Genomic DNA, 20,840 nt, shown 5'->3' with positions numbered 1-20,840 from the left:
TTCCTTTCACGTGACGAAGAGTGCCCGTCCCCCAGAGGCGTGGCCGCGTCGCGCGCATGCACGTAAGCACGTCTCACGCTTTCGTACGCTTAAGGCGTCCGTTCTCGGCAGCGGCAGCAAGATCCTGTTCGTCGCGCGTTGTACTCTTCCGCGGTCTGTGAATCATGGCGGCCACGGCCACGATGGCGACCTCGGGCTCGGCGCGAAAGCGGCTGCTCAAAGAGGAAGACATGACTAAAGTGGAATTCGAGACCAGCGAGGAGGTGGATGTGACCCCCACATTCGACACCATGGGCCTGCGGGAGGACCTACTGCGGGGCATCTACGCTTACGGTGAGCGGGCGGGGGCCAGCCGAGAGCGAGTCGGGGGCGAGCCGGGGGCTGAGGGCCCAACTGGTGACTCCCGGGCCGGCCCTGCGCTCCGGAGGTCGTGGTCAGGGTCGAGGCGTGGGGGCCAGTGACGTGCGACCCCCACCCCCGTCCTCGCCCTCACGCCTGGCTGTGTCGGCGCTTTCGGTGTGTATCCCCTGTGCAGAGCTCGGCGCTGGGTCCGTCGGGGCCTGCAGCCGCTTCAAGGCACCTCAGCGTCGTTCATTCAGCAGATGACTTCTACCTATTCGCTTTTCTAGGTACTTGGGTTTTGGCGGTAAACCAGATGGGTTTGCGTCTTTACGGGTTTTGAATTTCGTTTGGGGGGACAACATACGGTCAGGTTGCCCAGGCAGTGGTTGTTGCTGTGAAGAACCTGAAGCAGGATAATTGAATAGAGTCGTACTGGGAAGGAGGAGAGAATTAGTAAAGCAGAGAGGTAAGGGGGTTCGCAGGAGGGGATGCCATTTGAGCAGAGGTCTGGATGAAGGAGACTGTTAATGAGAAGAGGGAAGAGCAGTTGGGGCAGAAGGAACAGCTGGTGCCAGGGCCTTGCAGCCCTTAGCCAGCTGCACAGTTGCATTCCAGGAACTGAAAGAAGTCCCCTGTGGTGGGATTTTGGAGAGCTAGTCAGGGGCCAGATCTAGCAAAGACGTGTAGGGTGACGAATAATTTGGATTTCATTTAGAAATCTAGTGGGAAGCCACTGGAAGGTTTTAAGTAGCTATGTGACACGATCACATTTACAGTTTTAAAGATTCTTCTGGGTGTCGTGAATTTGAGGTGAGGCGAGGCAAGGCAGGAGAGGAAAGAGAAGAGTTGGGAGCTTTTGCTCCAGTTCAGGGAAGAGAGGATTGTGCTGCCGTGGAGATGGAGTACCAGGGAGCTGACAGCATGGGCTGATGGATTGAACGTGAGTGACAGAAGAAGGAGAGTTGGAGTGTTTTGAGTAACCGGTGGTTGATGCTGCAAACATTTGGCTAGGTAGGCAGCACTCCAGACAGTCAGAATCAGGAGCTGTCTCTTGGCATGTTTGAAAGATCTGAGGAAATTGAGAGAGAGCCTGGAGAAGAGGTTGGGTTGGGCACATAGATGGGAATGACCAGCATCTGGGATAAATGGCCTGTGTTTAATGCTTGGGACAGGGACATTTTTTATCCTGTAGTTCTCTTCCTTTTCTTTTCTTTCTTCCTTTTCTGACAGTCCTGCTGTCACCAAGGCTGGAGTGTAGTGGCATGATCTCGGCTTACAGCAACTTCCACTTCTGGGGCTCAAGCGATTCCTTTGTCTCAGTCTCCCGAGTAGCTGGGATTATAGGCGTGGGCCACCACGTCCTACTAATTTTTGTATTTTTAGTAGGGAGGGGATTTTGCAATGTTGCCCAGGCTGGTCTTGAACTCCTGACCTCAGTGATCCGCCAGCCTCAGCCTCCCGAAGATGGCATTACAGGTGTGAGCCATCCCACCTGGCCTTATCCTGTAGTTCTTGATGCCACAACAGTTTGGACAAAGTGAAGCGAAGTTACTGAGGATGGGTGGTGAAAAAGCATCTCAGCCAGCCTCACAGTGAGGCTGACAGCCCCACCTGGTTTCTTGGCACTCAGGCGGTCCCTGCCCTAAGACACTGTTGTTAGTTTCCCATCTATGTGCTTGCTCTTCATGAAGAGTTTAAATCATCTGCTATATTTGCGTTTGTGTTAAGATGGGAAATTGTGCTACATTTTCTTTTGTTTGTTATTTTTCGCTATGCCCCAGAACTGAGCAGAGCTACATTTCAGAGACTACCAAAAAATAATTGACATAGAGTTTTTGTACATACAATTTTATTTACTTACTTGAAAAACACGTGGTTCTTCTTCAAAATAGCCTCACCCTTTGGTGTAGTAGTTGCTTTGCAGGAGAGATGGTGTTGTAGTTAGTGAGCTGCATCCAGACAGGAGAACAGCATAGGACACCCTGCAGTGTGACCCACGCAGGCTAAATGGAGTTGTGGACCTGTCAGCAACACACAGACTTAATGCTAGCTAGTAGGAGAGAACAATGGCTACAGTGACTTTCCTGTTTTTTTTTTTTTTAATTTAAAAAGTAGTATAGGTTGTTTGTAATCCAGTCAAACCTAAGGAAGTAATTAGAGTAAAAAGTAAGCTTCTTTCCACCCCTCTACTGCAGTAACTGCCAGGAACATTTTGGCACTTATATCTCCAGATGCTGCATGCCCAGAATATTCTTTTTTTTTTTTTTTAAACAAAACTAGTGTCTCTATATTCTACAGTTTGGTGGTTTTTTTAAAAATAGAGGTTTGTCTTTACAAATAATATCCCATGTTAGTGTAGAAATCCACTCAGCCCAATTCATTGAGCCCCTGGGTTTTGAGAGCTAGCTATGTTGAACACGGGGTTAGGCTGGAGGACAGGTTCAAAAAACAAACCATGTCTGCCTCTGAGGAGCTCACAGTACAGGGTTTCTATGCTGTCATTGTGGTGAGAGCTAATTTTTTGTTTTTATTTGCAGGTTTTGAAAAACCATCAGCAATCCAGCAACGAGCAATCAAGCAGATCATCAAAGGGAGAGACGTCATCGCACAGTAAGTCGTCCTGGGGTGTGGCGCAGGGCTGGATGTAAATTTGGACAGCGCAGTGGAGTTAGATGCTCTGGGATGACTGTTTCCCTCAGCTTCTACACACTCAGTTCCAACACTTTCCCTGACTTTAGCCACAGAGTTTAATAATTTTTTTAATTTGTGTTCTCTACTGTAGAAAGCTTTCATTTTCTTTTTGAGATGGAGTCTCGCCCTGTTGCTCAGGCTGGAGTGCAGTGGTGCCATCTCGGCTCACTGCAACCTTTGCCTCTCAGTTTTAAGCTGTTCTCCTGCCTCACCCTCCCAAGTAGCTGGGATTACAGGCATGCACCACCACGCCCGGCTAATTTTCATATTTTTAGTAGAGACGGGGTTTCACCGTGTGTTGGTCAGGCTGGTCTCAAACTCCTGACCTCAGAAGACTTCTGTGGGTAGAGGTGTGGGGGTTTTCCAGCTGCGTGTCCTCCATTTCAACTCTCACACCACCTGCCTGGAGATAGGCCATATCCTGCAGGGCGAGGGCTCAGTCCCCACGACTACCCTCTTTTCAGACACCAGTTATAAGTTCGGACCTCTAGAACTTCTGACCAAGCAGCTTCAAGTTGGGATTCCCACGATCCCCTCTTTTGGTTGGGTTAATTTGCTGAAACAGCAGCTCAAAGAACTCAGGAAAACACATTTAGTGGTTTATTATAAAGGGTACTACAGAGGATACAGATATGGGGGGAGGGATGCAGCCTCCAAGGGGTGGGTGGTCACCTCCCGGAACCTCCTTGTGTTCCACTGTCTGTGTTCAGCCATCTAGAAGCTCTTTGAACCCAGGCCTCTTGGGTTTTTATGGAAAATTCCATGAGGTCAGCATTCTTTCCCCCACAAGGGAATAGGGCAGGAGCTTTTCTGGGATAATACCATAATGCTTTTTTAAAAAAAATTTTGAAATTTAAATTTTTTACTTTTTTCGAGACAGGGTCTTACTGTGTCTCCCAGGCTGGAATGCAGTTGTGTGATTACAGGTCACAGCAGCCTCAAGCAATCCTCCCACCTCACCCTCCCAAGTAGCTGGGGCTACAGGCACACATCACCATGCCCAATTAATTTTTGTATTTTCTGTAGAGACAGGGTTTCGTTGTGTTGCCCAGGCTGCTCTCAAACTCCTGGCAATCTGCTTGCCTTGGCTTCCCAAAGCCTTGGGATTACAGGCGTGAGCCACTGTGCCTGGCCTAAACATTTTTTTTGTTAAGATATGGGGCCTCACTTCGTCACCCAGGTGGGAATGCAGTGGTGCAGTCATAGCTCACTGCAGCCTCTCACTTCAAGGATTAAGGAATCGTCCCGCCTCAACCTCCCAAGTAGCTGGGACTGCCAGAATGTGCCTCCATTCCTGGTTAGTTTTTTGTTTTGTTGAGAAATGGGGTCTCTTGCTGTATTGCCCAGGCTGGTCTCGAATTCCTGGCTTCAACCAATCCTGCCTCTGCATCCCGGAGTGTTGGGAATACAGGCCTGAGCCACCACGCCGTGAAATGAGGGTCTTTATGACTCACAATCTGAAAGGCAGGGAAGATTAGAGCCCTGCTGTGGAGCAGCTGAAAGGAGGGCAGAAGGTCAGAGAGATTGTTTCCTGAGGCCTAACCCATCAATTTAATAAGACTGTAACAAGGGCTATGGGAGCTGTGAGCTAGGAGCTATGGATGAAAACTTGTATATAGCCATATCTCCTAGCACCACAAATCCTCTTTTAATAGCTTTATTCCTCATTTGCCTAATTTCAGAAAAGACTCATTTACACAAAAATTTCTTTGGAGGAGTTAGTCCAAAATCCTAGAAGGAAAAGGGTTGTATTTAGATAAAGGGGAGTCCTCCTTTTTCTGACGCCTGTGAAACGCCTCTTGAAGCTACAGAGTCTGTGGCTCCATTGCCCCCATGCAGAAGCCATATCTACTCTCTTCATGGACACTTAACAAGCTGTGACACTGGGCCCAAGTCCCGCCCCCTTGCAGTTAAGATGTTATTGGGTACGGGTGCTTGTTGGAAGAAGGTACCTAAGTGCCTCTGGAGCCCAGGCCTTGGAGTGCAGCTGTGGCGTGGCCTGTCCTCCTCTAATCCCACTGCTCCTGTTTCCTTGAATAGGTCTCAGTCCGGCACAGGCAAAACAGCCACCTTCAGTATCTCAGTCCTCCAGTGTTTGGATATTCAGGTAATTTGCCATTCTTAAAACAAACTGTTCTGTAATTCTAGGAAATACTTGCTTTTTCTTCTGTAACTACAGTGTTCAAAAAGTAAAATTTAAAATTTTCTAGTATGTATTGACTTAGCAAATTTTTACACAGTCTTACTTGTACACTAATATTTGCACTCATATTCTGTCATGATTTTCTATTTAATTAGAGGAAGCTCTTATCTGCAGACAAGGATCCTGACACATTAAGTTATTGCTGGATTTGCAATTTAAATGACATTAATATCTGCTAACCTGTAAGAGATGAGAAGTATGATTAATATGAGATACTATTTCTCATGTAGATCTGAGTGTGAATTACTAGTCCACCTTGATAATACTGAGGATTCTCTATTTTCTGATAAATTATTTCACCAGGTTCGTGAAACTCAAGCTTTGATCTTGGCTCCCACAAGAGAGTTAGCTGTGCAGATCCAGAAGGTGAGGTGGCTAAAGATGGCGTTGCCCGATTTACAAGTACTGCTTTTGTGATTTAGTTGTGAAACACCGACTTATTTATTTAATCCAATCCTGTTTTCTGATACCTCAAAATTTTCTTCCTGATTAACATTTTGCCATGAATCATTATATAAATTGCTGGTTTGTATTAAGTCATTTTTGGTGTGGCTTGTGTGCTCTCAGTATTTTTTTACAGCCTTAGAAAGGTAGATTTTTCAGCGAAAAATCAATTTTAATAAAAATAAATTAGGCCCACTTTGGGAGGCCGAGGCAGGCGGATCACGAGGTCAGGAGATCGAGACCATGGTGAAACCCCATCTCTACTAAAAATATAAAAAAATTAGCCGGGCGTGGTGGCGGGCGCCTGTAGTCCCAGCTACTCAGAGAGGCTGAGGTAGGAGAATGGCGTGAACCCGGGAGGTGGAGCTTGCAGTGAGCCGAGATCGCGCCACTGCACTCCAGCCTGGGTGACAGAGCGAGACTCCGTCTCAAAAAATAAAAAATAAAATAAAAAATAAATTAGGCCAAGGTGGGTGGATCACCTGAGGTCAGGAGTTTGAGACCAGCCTGGTCAACATAGTGAAACCCTGTCTCTACTAAAAATACAAAAAATTAGCTGGGCGTGGTGGCAGGCACCTGTAATCCCAGCTACTTGGGTGGCTGAGCAGGAGAATTACTTGAACCTGGGAGGCAGAGGTTACAGTGAGCTGAGATTGTGCCATTGTACTCTAGCCTGGGCAAGAAGAGTGAAACTCCGTCTCAAAAAAAAAAAACTGTACCCATTTTATACTTACGTAGTATAAAGATGTAGGTTTAAAAAGATGTATATTAAGATGTTAATGTTGGTTTCTTTGGTGGATGGGATTATGAATTTTATATATTCTTTTCTGTTAATGGTATAGCTTTTGTAATAAGAAACCAGCAGGCCGGGCGCGGTGGCTCACGCCTGTAATCCCAGCACTTTGAGAGGCCGAGGTGGGCTGATCACGAGGTCAGGAGATCGAGACCATCCTGGCTAACACGGTGAAACCCTGTCTCTACTAAAAATACAAAAACAAAATAAGCCTGGCGTGGTGGCGGGCACCTGTAGTCCCAGCTACTTGGGAAGCTGAGGCAGGAGAATGGCGTGAACCTGGGAGGCGGAACTTGCAGTGAGCTAAGATTGCACTGCTGCACTCCAGCCTGGGCCACAGAGCAAGACTCTGTCTCAAAAAAAAAAAAAAAAAAACAACAAAAAAAAAACAGCAAAATTAACTTGTTTTTGTCAGAAAAAAGCAGGAGAATTTTGTGGTTTCAAGATAATAATGGCATAAATAATAATTGGTGATCATCTTGGAGGAAAAACAATCTTTCTTTTTGGAAAACATGGATGTTTCTCTCTCCCACCTGGGACGTGAACCTGTGCTTTGATTTAGGGGCTGCTTGCTCTCGGTGACTACATGAACGTCCAGTGCCATGCCTGCATTGGAGGCACCAATGTTGGCGAGGACATCAGGAAGCTGGATTATGGACAGCATGTTGTCGCGGGCACTCCAGGGCGTGTTTTTGGTAAGCACTTTTGTCGCTAAAAGTGATGCTGTCAGTAGTATTTGTAAGAAGTGCTTAAATGGTACAGGACAGCTTTCGATTTGGTCGGCCTCATGGTAGACTTTTGCACCTGGGTCACTTTCGGGAGGTGGAGGGAAGGTCTCTGGAACGCTGAGACCAGCTGGAATGATGAGCGCTTTCTTGGGAGCCTCAGGTGTGATTATTTCAAAATCTCAAGATGTGATTTGTCTTATTTCAAAATCTCATGTTATAGATATGATTCGTCGCAGAAGCTTAAGGACACGTGCTATCAAAATGTTGGTTTTGGATGAAGCTGATGAAATGTTGAATAAAGGTATGAGTAACAAAATAATTACTTTTCTACTGACATAATTCTTAGTTCTTAAGTTTTCACAGTGTAAAATTGAAACAGCCAGTGACTGTTCTGAATGTGAATAGTGTTTTCATTGTGGAAAAACAATTGTGCCTTGGTGGCAATTATGAACAAAAAATTCCTACGTTGATTTTATGTATTTATTCATTGTGGGTGACTCAGGCCAGCCTCTCTATTGCTTTTTATTTGGCGTCTAGGACTCTCGGGGTAGGTTTCTTGATCCCTAGAGCACTTCAGATTGAAGAAGCACCAAAGGGAAACCAGATTCCCTCACCCAGATAACACTCCCGTGGGCGGGGAGTACAGACAGAGAGAACGCGTGGATGTGGCCTGGTTCTGTAAAAATGAGATTTCCTGTCAAACCTACCTTATCACCACTCTGCTTCTAACCCAGTGGGAACACTGGGTATGCACCTTCCATTTCTGGGTGTGCCACCCTAAACGTCCCTCACCTGTCTTGCTCCCTGTCCCAGGTTTCAAAGAGCAGATTTACGACGTATACAGGTACCTGCCTCCAGCCACACAGGTGGTTCTCATCAGTGCCACGCTGCCACACGAGATTCTGGAGATGACCAACAAGTTCATGACCGACCCAATCCGCATCTTGGTGAAACGGTAGGAGCCCCTCTTGTCAAGTTTACTAAACACTGGGCCGCATTTATAAAGGATTTTATGTCGTAATTTCAAAAACTTTTTATAGCCAGGGTCTGGCTGTGTTGCTGAAGCTGGTGTCAAAATCCAGGCCTCAGGCTATCCTCTTGCCTGAGTGTAATGGAATTTAAAGCATGCAAATTCTTTTAAAATTCCTGTTTTGAAAAACCAAATAGGCTGGGCAACACAGGGAGACCCTATCTCTACAAATAATAAAAAATTAGCCAGGTAGGGCGGCACATGCCTGTAGTCCCAGCTACTCAGGAGGCTGGGGTGAGAGGGTCGCTTGAGGCCAGGAGGCTGAGGCTGCAGTGAGCTTTGATTGTGCCACTGCACTTCAGCCAGGGCAACAGAGCAAGACCCTGTCTCAAACAAAACAAAACAAAACAACCCATCTTTTATAATACTCATTGTGGTTTGAACCAATAATTCTAAATTTAAAAATTAGGTGACTGTTATTTACTTATCAGTGTTTTGTTTAGAATCATATTCCATGTGGTGCACATTGTGAAATGTTAAGTAGGATACAGAATGGAGGCCTGTGTGGCGGAAGTGGTGACAGGATGGAGGACAGGGCTGGGGCTGCTGGGTCTGCACCAGATATCATGGTGTGACCTTCTCCACCAGGGTCTCCCTGGATCCTGGCTTGGCCCACCCTCAAGTCCTAGCTGGAAGGATGAGTATGTAACAGGATTTGTCTTTGTCCTTCAGTGATGAATTGACTCTGGAAGGCATCAAGCAATTTTTTGTGGCAGTGGAGAGGGAAGAGTGGAAATTTGACACTCTGTGTGACCTCTACGACACACTGACCATCACTCAGGCGGTCATCTTCTGCAACACCAAAAGAAAGGTAAGAGGCACTGCATGGCCTCCCTGTGCTTGAAGGGAAATTGCAGATTGAGTCTCTGAATGACTTAAATCAAGATTTTTCAGTAAAGGGCCAGTTTGTCCATATTTTAAGCTTTCAGGGTGTGTGGTCTCTTGCAAAAGCAGCTGTAGACAATATGCAAATGGTCAGACATGGCTGTGACCATTAAAACTTTATTTACAGAACAGCGACATCAGCCACCCCTAAAGATTCAGATTTCGTTGGTTGAAGGTGGAAACCAGGCCTGAGTAGTTTTAGATCCCCACGTGATGGTAATGTGGAGGCAGACCTGAGAACTGTCGGCCACTTTCCTGAGAAAGGAAAGGAGTTGGGCTACATTCTAACAAGATTGGAATTCAAATTTCAGATGAGAATGAGCACACCTGGCCCCTTCCCCCATCGATTCATTATATGGAGAAAATGAAGTAAGAGGGTTTTGTGAGTGCACCCCAACATTTTCTGGGAAAAAGTTTGTACATCCAGTTAGGAGATTCTGAGTTTTAAGAGCAGTTACCTTATGAATATTGATGCTGGTTCTGCAAATGATGGGGGTAAAGTCCGGAATGCACATCTCTGGTTTGGTATACGAGCTTGCAGTAGCATCTGCTGATTGGATTTGTAGGTGGACTGGCTGACAGAGAAAATGAGGGAAGCCAACTTCACCGTGTCCTCAATGCACGGAGACATGCCCCAGAAAGAACGGGAGTCCATCATGAAGGAGTTCCGGTCGGGCGCCAGGTGGGTCCGCTATGCTGTGGCTCTGCAGGTCAGGGTTTGCTAGACTGTGTGCTGAGCACTTCATATGCACTGCCTAAGTGCAGGCCCCACACCTGGGGGAATGACAAGCTCCTGCTCTGAAAGCTGAGGCCCTGGGTGAGCAGAAAACCTTCCAGTTAATGAGGGGTCCGCTGTGCTCCTGTAATACTTAGGTCGAGGTGGTAACTAGCCTTAACTAGCCAGGTTGGTCACCTTGGTTACAAGTGTGTGTCTTCTTTTCCAGTAAGTAGGGGTTTCTGTTCGTCGTTTGATTAGTTTAATTCCACAGTGGTCAGAAAGCGTGGATTGGGTGGTTTCATTCATTTGAACTTGATTCAGACTTCCTTCTTTGCCCACCTTGTGGTCAGCTTAACAAATGTGCTGTGTCTTTTTTTTTTTTTTTTAAAGACAGTCTCACTTCATTACCCACGCCGGAGTGCAGTGGGAACAATCTTGGCTCACTGCAACCTCTGCTTCCTGATTTCAAGTGATTCCCGTGCCTCAGCCTCCCGAGTAGCTGGAATGGCTAATTTTTTTTTTTTTTTGCATTTTTAGTAGAGACGGGGTTTTACCATTTGGTCAGGCTGGTCTCGAACTCCTGAGCTCAGGTGATCCATCCGCCTCAGCCTCCGGCAGTGCTGGGATTACAGGCATGAGCTGCCATGCCCAGCTGAAGTTACTGTTTTTAATTTTTTGCCAGGCAAAAGTAAAATATTTTTCCCAATTATTGGTTTAGGACCGACTAAACAAGTTAAAGGTAGTCTAGTAAAAGATGTCTATTTTTCTAATTTGATGGAGCACATGACCGAAGTAACTAAATCCACCAACAGTCCCTCTGCACAGGGGTTTCTGGTGCTGTCCCTGAGGCTTCACGTTTGCAGACTGGTGGGAGGGGAGAATCTCATATTTTGGACTTGTAGCCAGGATTCCTTAAAATTAGCAATGGAAGCAAGTCCAGTCTTACACTTGTATGAGTAATTTAATCGCCTTAAACACACTTTGTTTTGCAGCCGAGTGCTTATTTCTACAGACGTCTGGGCCAGGGGGTTGGATGTCCCTCAGGTGTCCCTCATCATTAACTACGATCTCCCCAATAACAGAGAATTGTACATACACAGGTAAGGTGCAAGCTCTCATTGGCTTCACTTCTGTGACACATTTACTAAATCTTGATTGCTATATATACTAACTGTAATATTGTTCTATTCCTGAAGAATTGGGAGATCAGGTCGATACGGCCGGAAGGGTGTGGCCATTAACTTTGTAAAGAATGACGACATCCGCATCCTCAGAGATATCGAGCAGTACTATTCCACTCAGATTGATGAGATGCCTATGAACGGTAGGAAATCGTCCAGCTCTACTGTAATTGTAGAGGGAACTTCCCTATTCTTAGTTTGGGGCACTTGAGTGTTTTTTTGTTGTTGTGGTTTTTTTTGTTTTTGCTTTTGAGACGAAGTTTCACTCTGTCACCCAGGCTGGAGTGCAGTGGTGCGATTCCGGCTCACTGCAACCTCTGCCTCCTGGGTTCAAGCATACTGCCTCAGCCTCCTGAGTAGCTGGGATCACAGACATGTGCACCATAGCCAGCTAATTTTTGTATTTTTAGTTGAGACGGGGTTTCACCATGTTGGCCAGGCTGGCCTCGAACTCCTAGCCTCAAATGATCTGCCCACCTCAGCCTCCCAAAAAGTGCTGGGATTACAGGCGTGAGCCACTATGCCTGGCCTGTTTTTTGTTTTGAGAAGTCTGTTGTGAGGTTTTAATTAAATTTACATTACAAATTTTCATTTTGTTTGTATTGTTCCTTAATCTGTTTCTTTCTTCACTTTCAGTTGCTGATCTGATCTGAAGAAGCAGATCAATGGGAGAGTGGAGACTGTTCACCTGCTCTGTACTCTGTTTGGAAGTATTTAGATCCAGCTTCTATTTAATGGGGTTTATATGGACTCTCTTCTCATAAATGGCCGCCCGTCTCCCTTCCTCCGAAGAGGATACAGGGATTCTGCTCTCTTTTCTTATTTACATGTAAATAATACATTGTTCTAAGGCTTTTTCATTAAAAATTTAAAACTTTTCCCATAAACTCTATATTTCTAAGATGCCACCAGCTTCTCTAGTAACTTACTGTGTAGTCTTGGGTCATTTCACTCATTTTTCGTTTTCTTTTTTCTTTCTTTTTTTTTTTTTTTGAGACAGTCTCTCTCTGTTGCCCAGGCTGGAGCACAGTGGTGTGATCTCCGCTCACCGCAAGCTCCACCTCCCGGGTTCATGCCATTCTCCTGCCTCAGCTTCCCAAGTAGCTGGGAGTACAGGTGCCCGCCACTATGCCAGGCTAAGTTTTTTTTTATTTTCAGTAGAGACGGGGTTTCACCATGTTAGCCAGGATGGTCTTGATCTGACCTCGTGATCCGCCACCTCGGCCTCCCAAAATGCTGGGATTACAGGCGTGAGCCACCGCACCCAGCCCATTTCACTCACTTTTCTAATCTTTTTTTTTTTTTTTTTTTTTGGAGAGAGTTTATTGTTGATGAGTTTTGCTCTGCCGCCCAGGCTGAAGAGCAGTGGCACCATCACAACTCATTGCAGTCACAACCTCCTGGGCTCAAGCGATCCTCTCACCTCAGCCTCCTGAGTCGCTGGGACTACAGGTGCATGCCAGCACACCTGGCTAATTTTTAAATTTTTTGTAGAGACAGGGTCTCACTTTGTGGCCTAGGCTGGTTTGTCACTCGTGGGTTTAAGTGATTCTCCCATCTTGGCCTTACAAAGTGCTGGGATAACAGGTGTGAGCCACCATGCCTGGCCTCATTTTTCTAATTTTTTTTTTTTTTTTGAAGAGCCAGGATCTCCCTGTCGGTCGCCCAGGCAGGAGTATAGTGGCAGGATCATGACTTACCACAGTGTTCACAAAATAAAACAGATAATTATCTGTTTAAATATTTAAATTATTAAAGTATTATTTAAGTTATCTGTTCAAATATTTAATTACCTGTAGCTTTATAGGCACACAGCACCACAGCTGCCCAATTTTTAATTTTTTAAATGTTTTTAAAGACAAGGTCTCCCTCTGTTGACCAGGCTGGTCTTAAACTCCTGACTTCAAGCAGTCCTCCCGCCTCAGCCTCTCAAAGTGCTGGGATTACACACATGAGCCACAGACCAGGCTCTAAATTTGAAATGGAAGTGTTAACGCTGGCCCCTCCCTTCCTGAAATTGGTTGGGGTGATCATCTTGATTTCAGGGTTAGGGTGAGCTTGGAAATATTTTAACATTTCATCAGGTGATTCTACTTGAAGCCATCTGAAATGGTATAGTTTATGAATGGAACTTCCTTTCACTGAAACTGTGGCTGGTCCCTTGCTAGCCAGCTGGTGGCTGGTAGACCAGCTGCTTCATCTGGAGTTGGTTAGAAATGCAAGTGCTCAGGCCCTGCCCTGACCTGCTGAGTGAGAACCTGCACTTAACAAGGCTCCCGGGTGGCACTGCTGGCCGAGCGGGAGGAGCACGAGGCTACAGGCCCAGGAAGCTTAATGAGTTCCTGGCAAGGAGGAAGCAGATACAGGTGTGTGCAAGGCACTTGCTCAGCAGCAGTGGGGAGTGACGCCCACCACAGCTCTGGCCAGTGCAAGCCTTAATGTCCATATCTGCAGGCACCTGAGCTCACTGAGGCTCACCTGGTCTCATCAGGAGCTGCTGCCAAGCTTGTGTGAGAGGTGAGGAGTGGCTCAGGTTTCCACACAGTCACTCCAGAGAACTGAAGGCTTCCATTACCTGTAAGAATGATTCTAGATGAATAAGCACACGGTGTTACCAGCAGAGGAGGCAGCGTTGGTGCCTTGGGGAGGAGATGGCAGGAGAAGGGGGTGGGGCTTAAGCTACCCCACACACCGTCCAGGAAAGATCATCCTAAAAGGAAAAATACAGAACAAGTGTTCATGAAAATGTCAAACTACTGACAAATCAGAAATGGTATGTGATTATCCAAGATTTAAAAACCACCAATCCTAAAGGTTGATAAGGAAAGTTTCCAGACTTTCTGGAGAGCAGCCTGGCCCTTGGGCAGTCAGTGATGAAGATGCTATTTCCTTTTGGTGGTGTGTGGTTCTGCTGCAGGCAGCTGTCTGGAATGTGGACTGTTCCAGGAAGTTCAGCGTTGCTCCTACCTGTGCCAGGGAAGGATGCTAAGTGCTCACGGATGGGGCGTGGTGCGGGAAGGGGTGGAACATTTGCAGTGATGCTGGGAAGGGAAGGGCACAAAAGGTAGAGAACTCATGGAGGTTCTTGGGAGGGTGGTTTGGGGCCAGGATCCTCCCAAAGTCCAGATGGAGTCAAGTTCAGGCAGGGAGTCTGCTGAGCCTTGCTAGGTGGGTATCCTTAATCCTCCTACCCAGGTATAACTCACAATTTGATGACTGTCCATCCAGTATTTTAATTCATCTTGTGCATCTATCTGTACATAAAGACCTTTTTAAGCAAAAATTGTAACCCGCTTTGCCATTATTACCTCAGGTTTTTGCTTAGTAATGTATCATACATATTTTACTATGTTAAAAAAAAAAAAAGCTACTTGTCCAGCCTCTATACCATGCCTCCTTTGGAAGCAGTTGAAGATTCATTAGAATAATCTTTTATTTGTTTATTTTTTTGAGATGGAGTTTCGCTCTTGTTGCCCAGGCTGGAGTACAATGGTGCAATCTTGGCTCACTGCAACCTCTGCCTCCCGGGTTCAAGCGATTCTCCTGCCTCAGCCTCCTGAGTAGCTGGGATTATAGGTGCCCGCCACCACGCCTGGCTAATTTTTCATATTTTTAATAGAGTCGGGGTTTCACCATGTTGGCCAGGCTGGTCTCAAACTCCTGACCTCATGTGATCCTCCTGCCTTGGTCTCCCAAAGTGCTGGGATTATAGGCATGAGCCACTGTGCCTAGCCAGAATAATCTTTAGAAGTGATTTTCTTGATCAAGGTACATGTTTCAAATTAACGTTCCAGGAAGATTTTCTACCAATTTATATTTCTAACAATATATTTTCTGTATTTTTTGGGGGGCGGTTGAAATTTATTCAACAAATATATGTAGGGTGCCTTGTCTTAAGCCAGGCAATTTTCCTAAAAGAAAAACCACATAAAAAGGGTTCTAACCAAGAGCTAGAGTGTCCTGACCATTTGAGGTATGTCTAAAGTATAGAAATAGAATGGTAATGTTGATGCTGTTGGCATGTTTCTTTGTAGTAAGATTGTTTAAAATAATACATAGACATAAAATGTATGACGAAAATAGCACAGCACCGAAGAAAGGAGTAATGGAAGTATACTGTCAAGATTCTTACACTATTACTTGAAGGCAGATTGTGATGAATTAAAGATGTAAAACATATATAAAAGTGTTAAGCAGTTTTTAGGTATGAACCTTTAAAGCAATACAAAAATGTGAAACAGAAATAAACAGCCAATGTAGGAGACAAAATAGAGCTGTAAGGAATACTTAATCCAAGAATCCTGAGAAGGAAGGAAAAGGGAACAGAGAACTTATGAGATGGACAAATACAAAACAAAACGGTAGTAGGTTCAAAATAACCATGTCAATAATTACATTTATTACATACTGTCTGTCTCCCCTCAAACTAAAAGAAAAGCAAGCTAAACCCAAAGGAAGCAGAAGAAAGGAAATAAAGATGAGAGTAGAAGTAAATGAATAGAAAAATAATAGAGAAAATCAATAAAACCAATGGTTCATTCTTTGAAAAGATCAACAATTGACAAATCTTTAGCAAGTCCAAGGAAAAAAATGTTCAAATAACTAAAATCAAGAATGAAAGAGGTGATGGTACAGCTGACCTTACAGAATACAAAGTGTCAGTGCCATGAATTGTTTGCCAACAGATGGACCTTGATAAAATGGAGAAATTCCTAGGACAAACAGACTGACTCGTAAGTAAAAAGATTAAATCAGTAATCAAACTTTCAATAAAGAAAAGCCAAGACATGTGAATCCTGCTAAACTTTTACAGAATTATCACCATGACAATTTTTTTTTTTTTTGACACAGAGTTTCACACTGTTGCCTGGGCTGGTGTGCAGTGGCACAATCTTGGCTTGCTGCAACCTCCGCCTTCTGGGTTCAGGTGATTCTCTTGCCTCAGCCTCCCGGGCAGCTAGGATTACAGGTGCCTGCCACCACACCCAGTTAATTTTTTGTATTTTTAGTAGAGACGGCGTTTTACTATGTTGGCTGGGCTGATCTCCTTGTGATCTGCCCCCCTCAGATTCCTAAAGTGCTGGATCACGAAATCTTTTTTTTTTTTTTTTTTTTTTTTTTGAGAAGGAGTCTCGCTCTTTCGCCTAGGCCGGAGTGCAGTGGCGCTACCTTGGCTCACTACAAGCTCCGCCTCCCGGGTTCACGCCATTCTCCTGCCTCAGCCTCCTAAGTAGCTGGGATTACAGGCGCCCGCCACCGTGCCCGGCTAATTTTTTTTGTATTTTTAGTAGAGACGGGGTCTCACCGTGTTAGCCAAGATGGTCTCGATCTCCTGACCTCGTGATCCGCCCGCCTCGGCCTCCCAAAGTGCTGGGATTACAGGCGTGAGCCACCGCGCCCGGCCTCACAAAATCTTTCAAAAAATACAAGGCAGAACATTTCCCAACTCATCCTGAAGCCAGCATTACCTGATACCAAAACAAAGCTACCACAAGAAAAAACTAGATCAATATCATATGAATGTAGATGTAAAAATCCTCAAAAAACTGGCAAAACAAATCCAGCAACATATAAAAAGGATTGTACACTGACAAAGTGGGGTTTATCATAGGAATGGAAAGTTGGTTTAATATCCAAAAATCTGTCAATGTAATACACCCTATCAATAGAATAAAAGACAAAGCCCACATGATGATTTACAGATGCAGAAAAAGCACTGGACAAAATCCAGCACCTTTTCAAGATACAAAATAATGGAAGGAGGCTGCTTCAACCTGATAAACCGCATCGATGAAAAACCACAGCATTACCCGCTAAGGTTGGGAACAAAACAAGAATGCTCTTGCCATGTTATTCCAACATTGTACTGGAAGTTATGAGCCAGGACAATTAAGCAAGAAAAGAAATAAGGCATCCAGATCGGAAAGGAAGAATCAAAACTCTCTAGTCACAGATGACATACATGATTTATACCTAGAAAATCTTAAGGAATTTACACATTTAAAAAATCACCTATCAGAACTTATAAATGAGGTCAGCAAGGTTGCAGGATATATGTTCAACATAGGAAAGCCAGTGTTTTCTGTACACTAGCAGTCTGAACAACCTGAAAATGAAATTAAGAAAATAATTCCATTTACAATCGCATCAAAAAGAATGAAATAAGTAGGAATAAATTTAACAAAAGAAGGGCTATACTTGTCCACTGAAAACTACAAATAGCTTGTTGAAAGGCATTGCAAACCTAAATACATAAATGTCCCAGGTTCATGGACTGGAAGATAACTTTCCCAAACTGATTGATATAGTTAGTTAGGCTTTGTGTCTCCACCCAGATCTCATCTTGAATTGTAATCCCCCTAATCCCCACATGTCAAGGGAGCGACCAGGTGGAGGTCATTGAATCATGGGAGCAGTTTCCCCATCCTGTTCTTGTGATAGTGAGTTCTCACAAGATCTAATGGTTTTATAAGGGGCTCTTCCCACTTCACTTGGCACTTCTTGCCACCTTGTGAAAAAGGTTCCTGCTTCCTCTTCACCTTCCACCATGATTATAAGTTTCCTGAGGTCTCCCCGACCACACTGAACTGTGAGTCAATTAAACTTCTTTCCTTTTTAAAGCACCCGGGCTCGGGCAGTTCTTTATAGCAATATGAAAATGGACTAATATACTGCTCTGCAGTGTTGAGAATGTGGAGAAATTGGAAGCCCCATACATTGCTAGTGGGATTGTAAACGGGCACAGCCTTTATGGAAAACAGCTTGGCAGTTCCTCAAGATGTTGAACATAGGAGTTGACCTAGCAATTCTCCTCCTAGGTCTATACTCAAGAGAATTAAAAAAAAAAAAACAATCTGCACACATAAACCTAATGTGTTCATAGCATTGTTCATAAGAGCCAAAAAGTGGACACAAGCCAGATGTTCATCAGCTGTAAGCAAAACTGGTGAATCCACACAATATTACTTGGCAATAAAAAGGCATGAAGTGCTGACACACTACAACCTGGATGAACCTCAACAATATGCTAGGTGGAAGAAGGCAGACACAAAAGGCCACACGTGGTGTGATTCCATTTATATGAAATGTCCTGAACAGGTAGATCCATAAAGATATTAGCAGGAAAACATTCACAGTGGTTTCAGGAGCTTGAGGTGGGAGGAGGGGGATGGGTGAAACGAGGAGTGGCTGAAAATGAGTATAGAGTTTCTTTTGAAGGTGATTATAATGTTCTGGAATTAATTAGATAATTGTGATGATTGTACAAGTGTACTAAAAACTGAATTGCATACCTTAAAATGGTAAATTTTATGGTATGTGAATTACATCTCAGCACAAATATCATGAGGAATCTCATGCATCCTCCTCTAAAATTACACTTAAAAAGCAAAAAGCACGAGCAAGGGAAAAAAAGCAAATTGCCTACTGCAAAATTAAAAGACAGATATTGTTAGGCTGGATTATAAAGCCATACACAACTATATACTACTGCTTATGAGAAATATAAAGACAAAAGTGAAAAGATGGAGAAAAATACACCATGGTAATGCACACATCAAAATAAACCTGAAGCAGCTCTGTTAATATTAGACAAAGGAGATCTCAGAGCAAAGAATATTGCAAGGGACAAAGAGAGTCATTTAATAATGATAAAGGGGTAATTCATTAAAAGGATATAACAATACGTATTACCTATGCATCTAAAAACAGAGCTTCAAAATACAGGAAATATAGGAAGCAAAAATGGATAAAACTGCAAGGGGAAATAGACAAATCCACAGTGGTAACTGGGGCTTTCAGTAACCCTCTCAGGAAGAAGGCACAGGTGTCCTCTCCCTTCTGTTCAATATTACACTGTGGATTCTGGCCAGTGCAACAAGGCAAGAGGAAGAAAAGGCCTCCAGGGTGGAAAGGAAGAAGTCTTTCTTCACAGATTATATGTTTCTCTATCTAGAAAATCCTAAGGAGTCTACCACAAAGCCACTGGAACTAATAATGGAGTTTCGGGAAGGTAGCATTCTACAAAGTCAATATAAAAGAGTCAGTTGTATTCCTATATGCTAGTAATGAACACTTGGAACGGGAAATTTGGAAAACACCACCATATACAGTACCATCAAATACATGAAATACTTGGGGGTACATTTGACAAAAGATGAGCAAGCTCTGTAATTGAAAGCTACAGAACATTGCTGTGAGAATTAACGATGTAAATAAATGAGAGAGACACTGAGCAGATTGGAAGAGTCGATATTGTTAAGACATCAGTTCTCCCCAGGTTGATGTATAGACTCAACACAATTCCAACCAAAATACCAGGAAGGCTTTTTTGGGAGAGTGGGGATAGGGCTAAACATTGACAAGCTAGTTCTAGAACTTATGTGAAAATATAAAGGATCTAGCGTAGCCAAAACAACTTTGGAAAAGTGCACCAAGCTACTCCTGATACCAAGAAATATTATAAAGCTACAGTAGCAAAGGCAGTGTGGTAGAGTCATAAATATAGACCTGTTGTAGATCCAGGGAAAACCGTAGAAAGTTCAGAAAGACTACACATTTATGGTCAATGGATTTCCAACAAAGGCTCTTAAGCAGTTTTATAGGGAAAGCATAATGATTTTTGCTGTGTTGTGTTTTTTGTTGTTGTTTTTTGTTTTTTAAGATAGTTCCACTCTGTCACCAACACTGGAGTGCAGTGGCCACGATTATAGCTCACAGCAGTCTTGACCTCCTGAGATCAAGGGATCCTCCCACCTTAGCCTCCTTAGTAGCAGGGACCACAGGCATGTGCTGCTGCATGCATCTAATTTTTTATTTTTAAAATTTATTTATTTTGAGACAGAGTCTCACTCTGTCGCCCAGGCTGGAGTGCAGTGGCGTGATATCAGCTCACTGCAAGCTCCACCTCCCGGGTTCACGCCATTCTCCTGCCCCGGCCTCCTGAGTAGCTGGGACTACAGGCGCCTGCCACCATGCCCAGCTAATTTTTTGTATTTTTAGTAGAGACGGGGTTTCATCGTGTTAGCCAGGATAGTCTCGATCTCCTGACCTCGTGATCCACCTGCCTCAGCTTCCCAAAGTGCTGGGATTACAGGCGTGAGCCACTGCGCCCAGCCTAATTTTTTGTTTTTTGTAGAGATGGGGTCTTGCTGTGTTGCCCAGGCTGGTCTCTAACTCCTGCTCAAGAGCTCCTCCTGTCCTGGTCTCCCAGTGTTGGGATTACAGGCATGAGCCACCACACTGGCCCTATAAAGAAGCTTTATGTGGTAGGTAGAATAATTGTCCTCAAAGATTGCCATGTCCACATCTCTGGACCTTGTGAATATGTCACATTACATGACAAAAGGGACTTTGCAGAAGTAAGTGCAGGATCTTGGATGGGGGATCCTGGATTATCTAGGTGGACACAATCTAATCACATGAGCCCTTAAAAGTCAAGACTATTCTTTGGCTATGGTTGGTCAGAGAATGATGTGATGGAAGGAAGGACAGGCATGAGAGGGACTCAAGCCCCCCATTTCTGGGGTTGAAGAAGGCATGAGCCAAGATATGGGGGAAGCCTCTGTAGGCTGAGTAGGACCTCTGACTGACAGCAGAGAAACAGAGACCTCAGTGCTACAACTGCATGAAACAATTCTGCTGGTAGCCCACGTGGGCAAGGAGATGGATTCTCCCCCGGAGCTTCTGGAAAGCAAGGCAGCCCTGCTGACACCCTGATTTCAGCCAGGAGAGCCCTTGTATCAAATTTCTGACCTATGGAACTGTGATGAAATACATTTGTGTTATTTTAATTCCCTAAAACTGTGGTCACGTGTTATGGCAGCA

General features: G+C 44.5%; 1 protein-coding gene across 2 annotated transcripts; it reads left to right on the top strand.

The window, feature by feature from the left end:
* Positions 1-9: 9 nt before the first annotated feature.
* Positions 10-11,902, top strand: EIF4A3 (eukaryotic translation initiation factor 4A3). 2 transcript variants are annotated; one of them, XM_055240741.2, is made up of 12 exons: positions 10-333; positions 2,880-2,952; positions 5,074-5,140; positions 5,540-5,602; positions 7,036-7,168; positions 7,422-7,502; positions 8,015-8,156; positions 8,904-9,042; positions 9,683-9,798; positions 10,827-10,934; positions 11,031-11,158; positions 11,652-11,902. In XM_055240741.2, the coding sequence occupies exons 1-12, from the start codon at positions 165-167 to the stop codon at positions 11,666-11,668; spliced, it is 1,236 nt and encodes a 411-aa protein (XP_055096716.1). In that variant the 5' UTR covers positions 10-164; the 3' UTR covers positions 11,669-11,902. The 2 variants fall into 2 exon arrangements, with proteins under 2 accessions (XP_055096716.1, XP_055096717.1); XM_055240742.2 differs by lacking the exon at positions 5,540-5,602 and having other exon boundaries at positions 74-333.
* Positions 11,903-20,840: the final 8,938 nt, after the last annotated feature.

This window comes from Symphalangus syndactylus, chromosome 14, assembly GCF_028878055.3.
Source record: "Symphalangus syndactylus isolate Jambi chromosome 14, NHGRI_mSymSyn1-v2.1_pri, whole genome shotgun sequence".
Taxonomy (NCBI): Eukaryota; Metazoa; Chordata; class Mammalia; order Primates; family Hylobatidae; genus Symphalangus; species Symphalangus syndactylus.
The sequence above is the reverse complement of the archived record's forward strand: the minus strand, read 5'-3'. Positions and strand labels throughout refer to the sequence as shown.

Excerpts from the sequence above, each read along its gene's own strand:
- EIF4A3 (XM_055240741.2), top strand. The coding sequence starts at position 165 with ATGGCGGCCACGGCCACGATGGCGACCTCGGGCTCGGCGCGAAAGCGG. Across the intron at positions 2,953-5,073 it reads GGGAGAGACGTCATCGCACA|GTCTCAGTCCGGCACAGGCA; the intron begins GTAAGTCGTCCT and ends TTCCTTGAATAG. Across the intron at positions 5,141-5,539 it reads TCCAGTGTTTGGATATTCAG|GTTCGTGAAACTCAAGCTTT; the intron begins GTAATTTGCCAT and ends TTATTTCACCAG.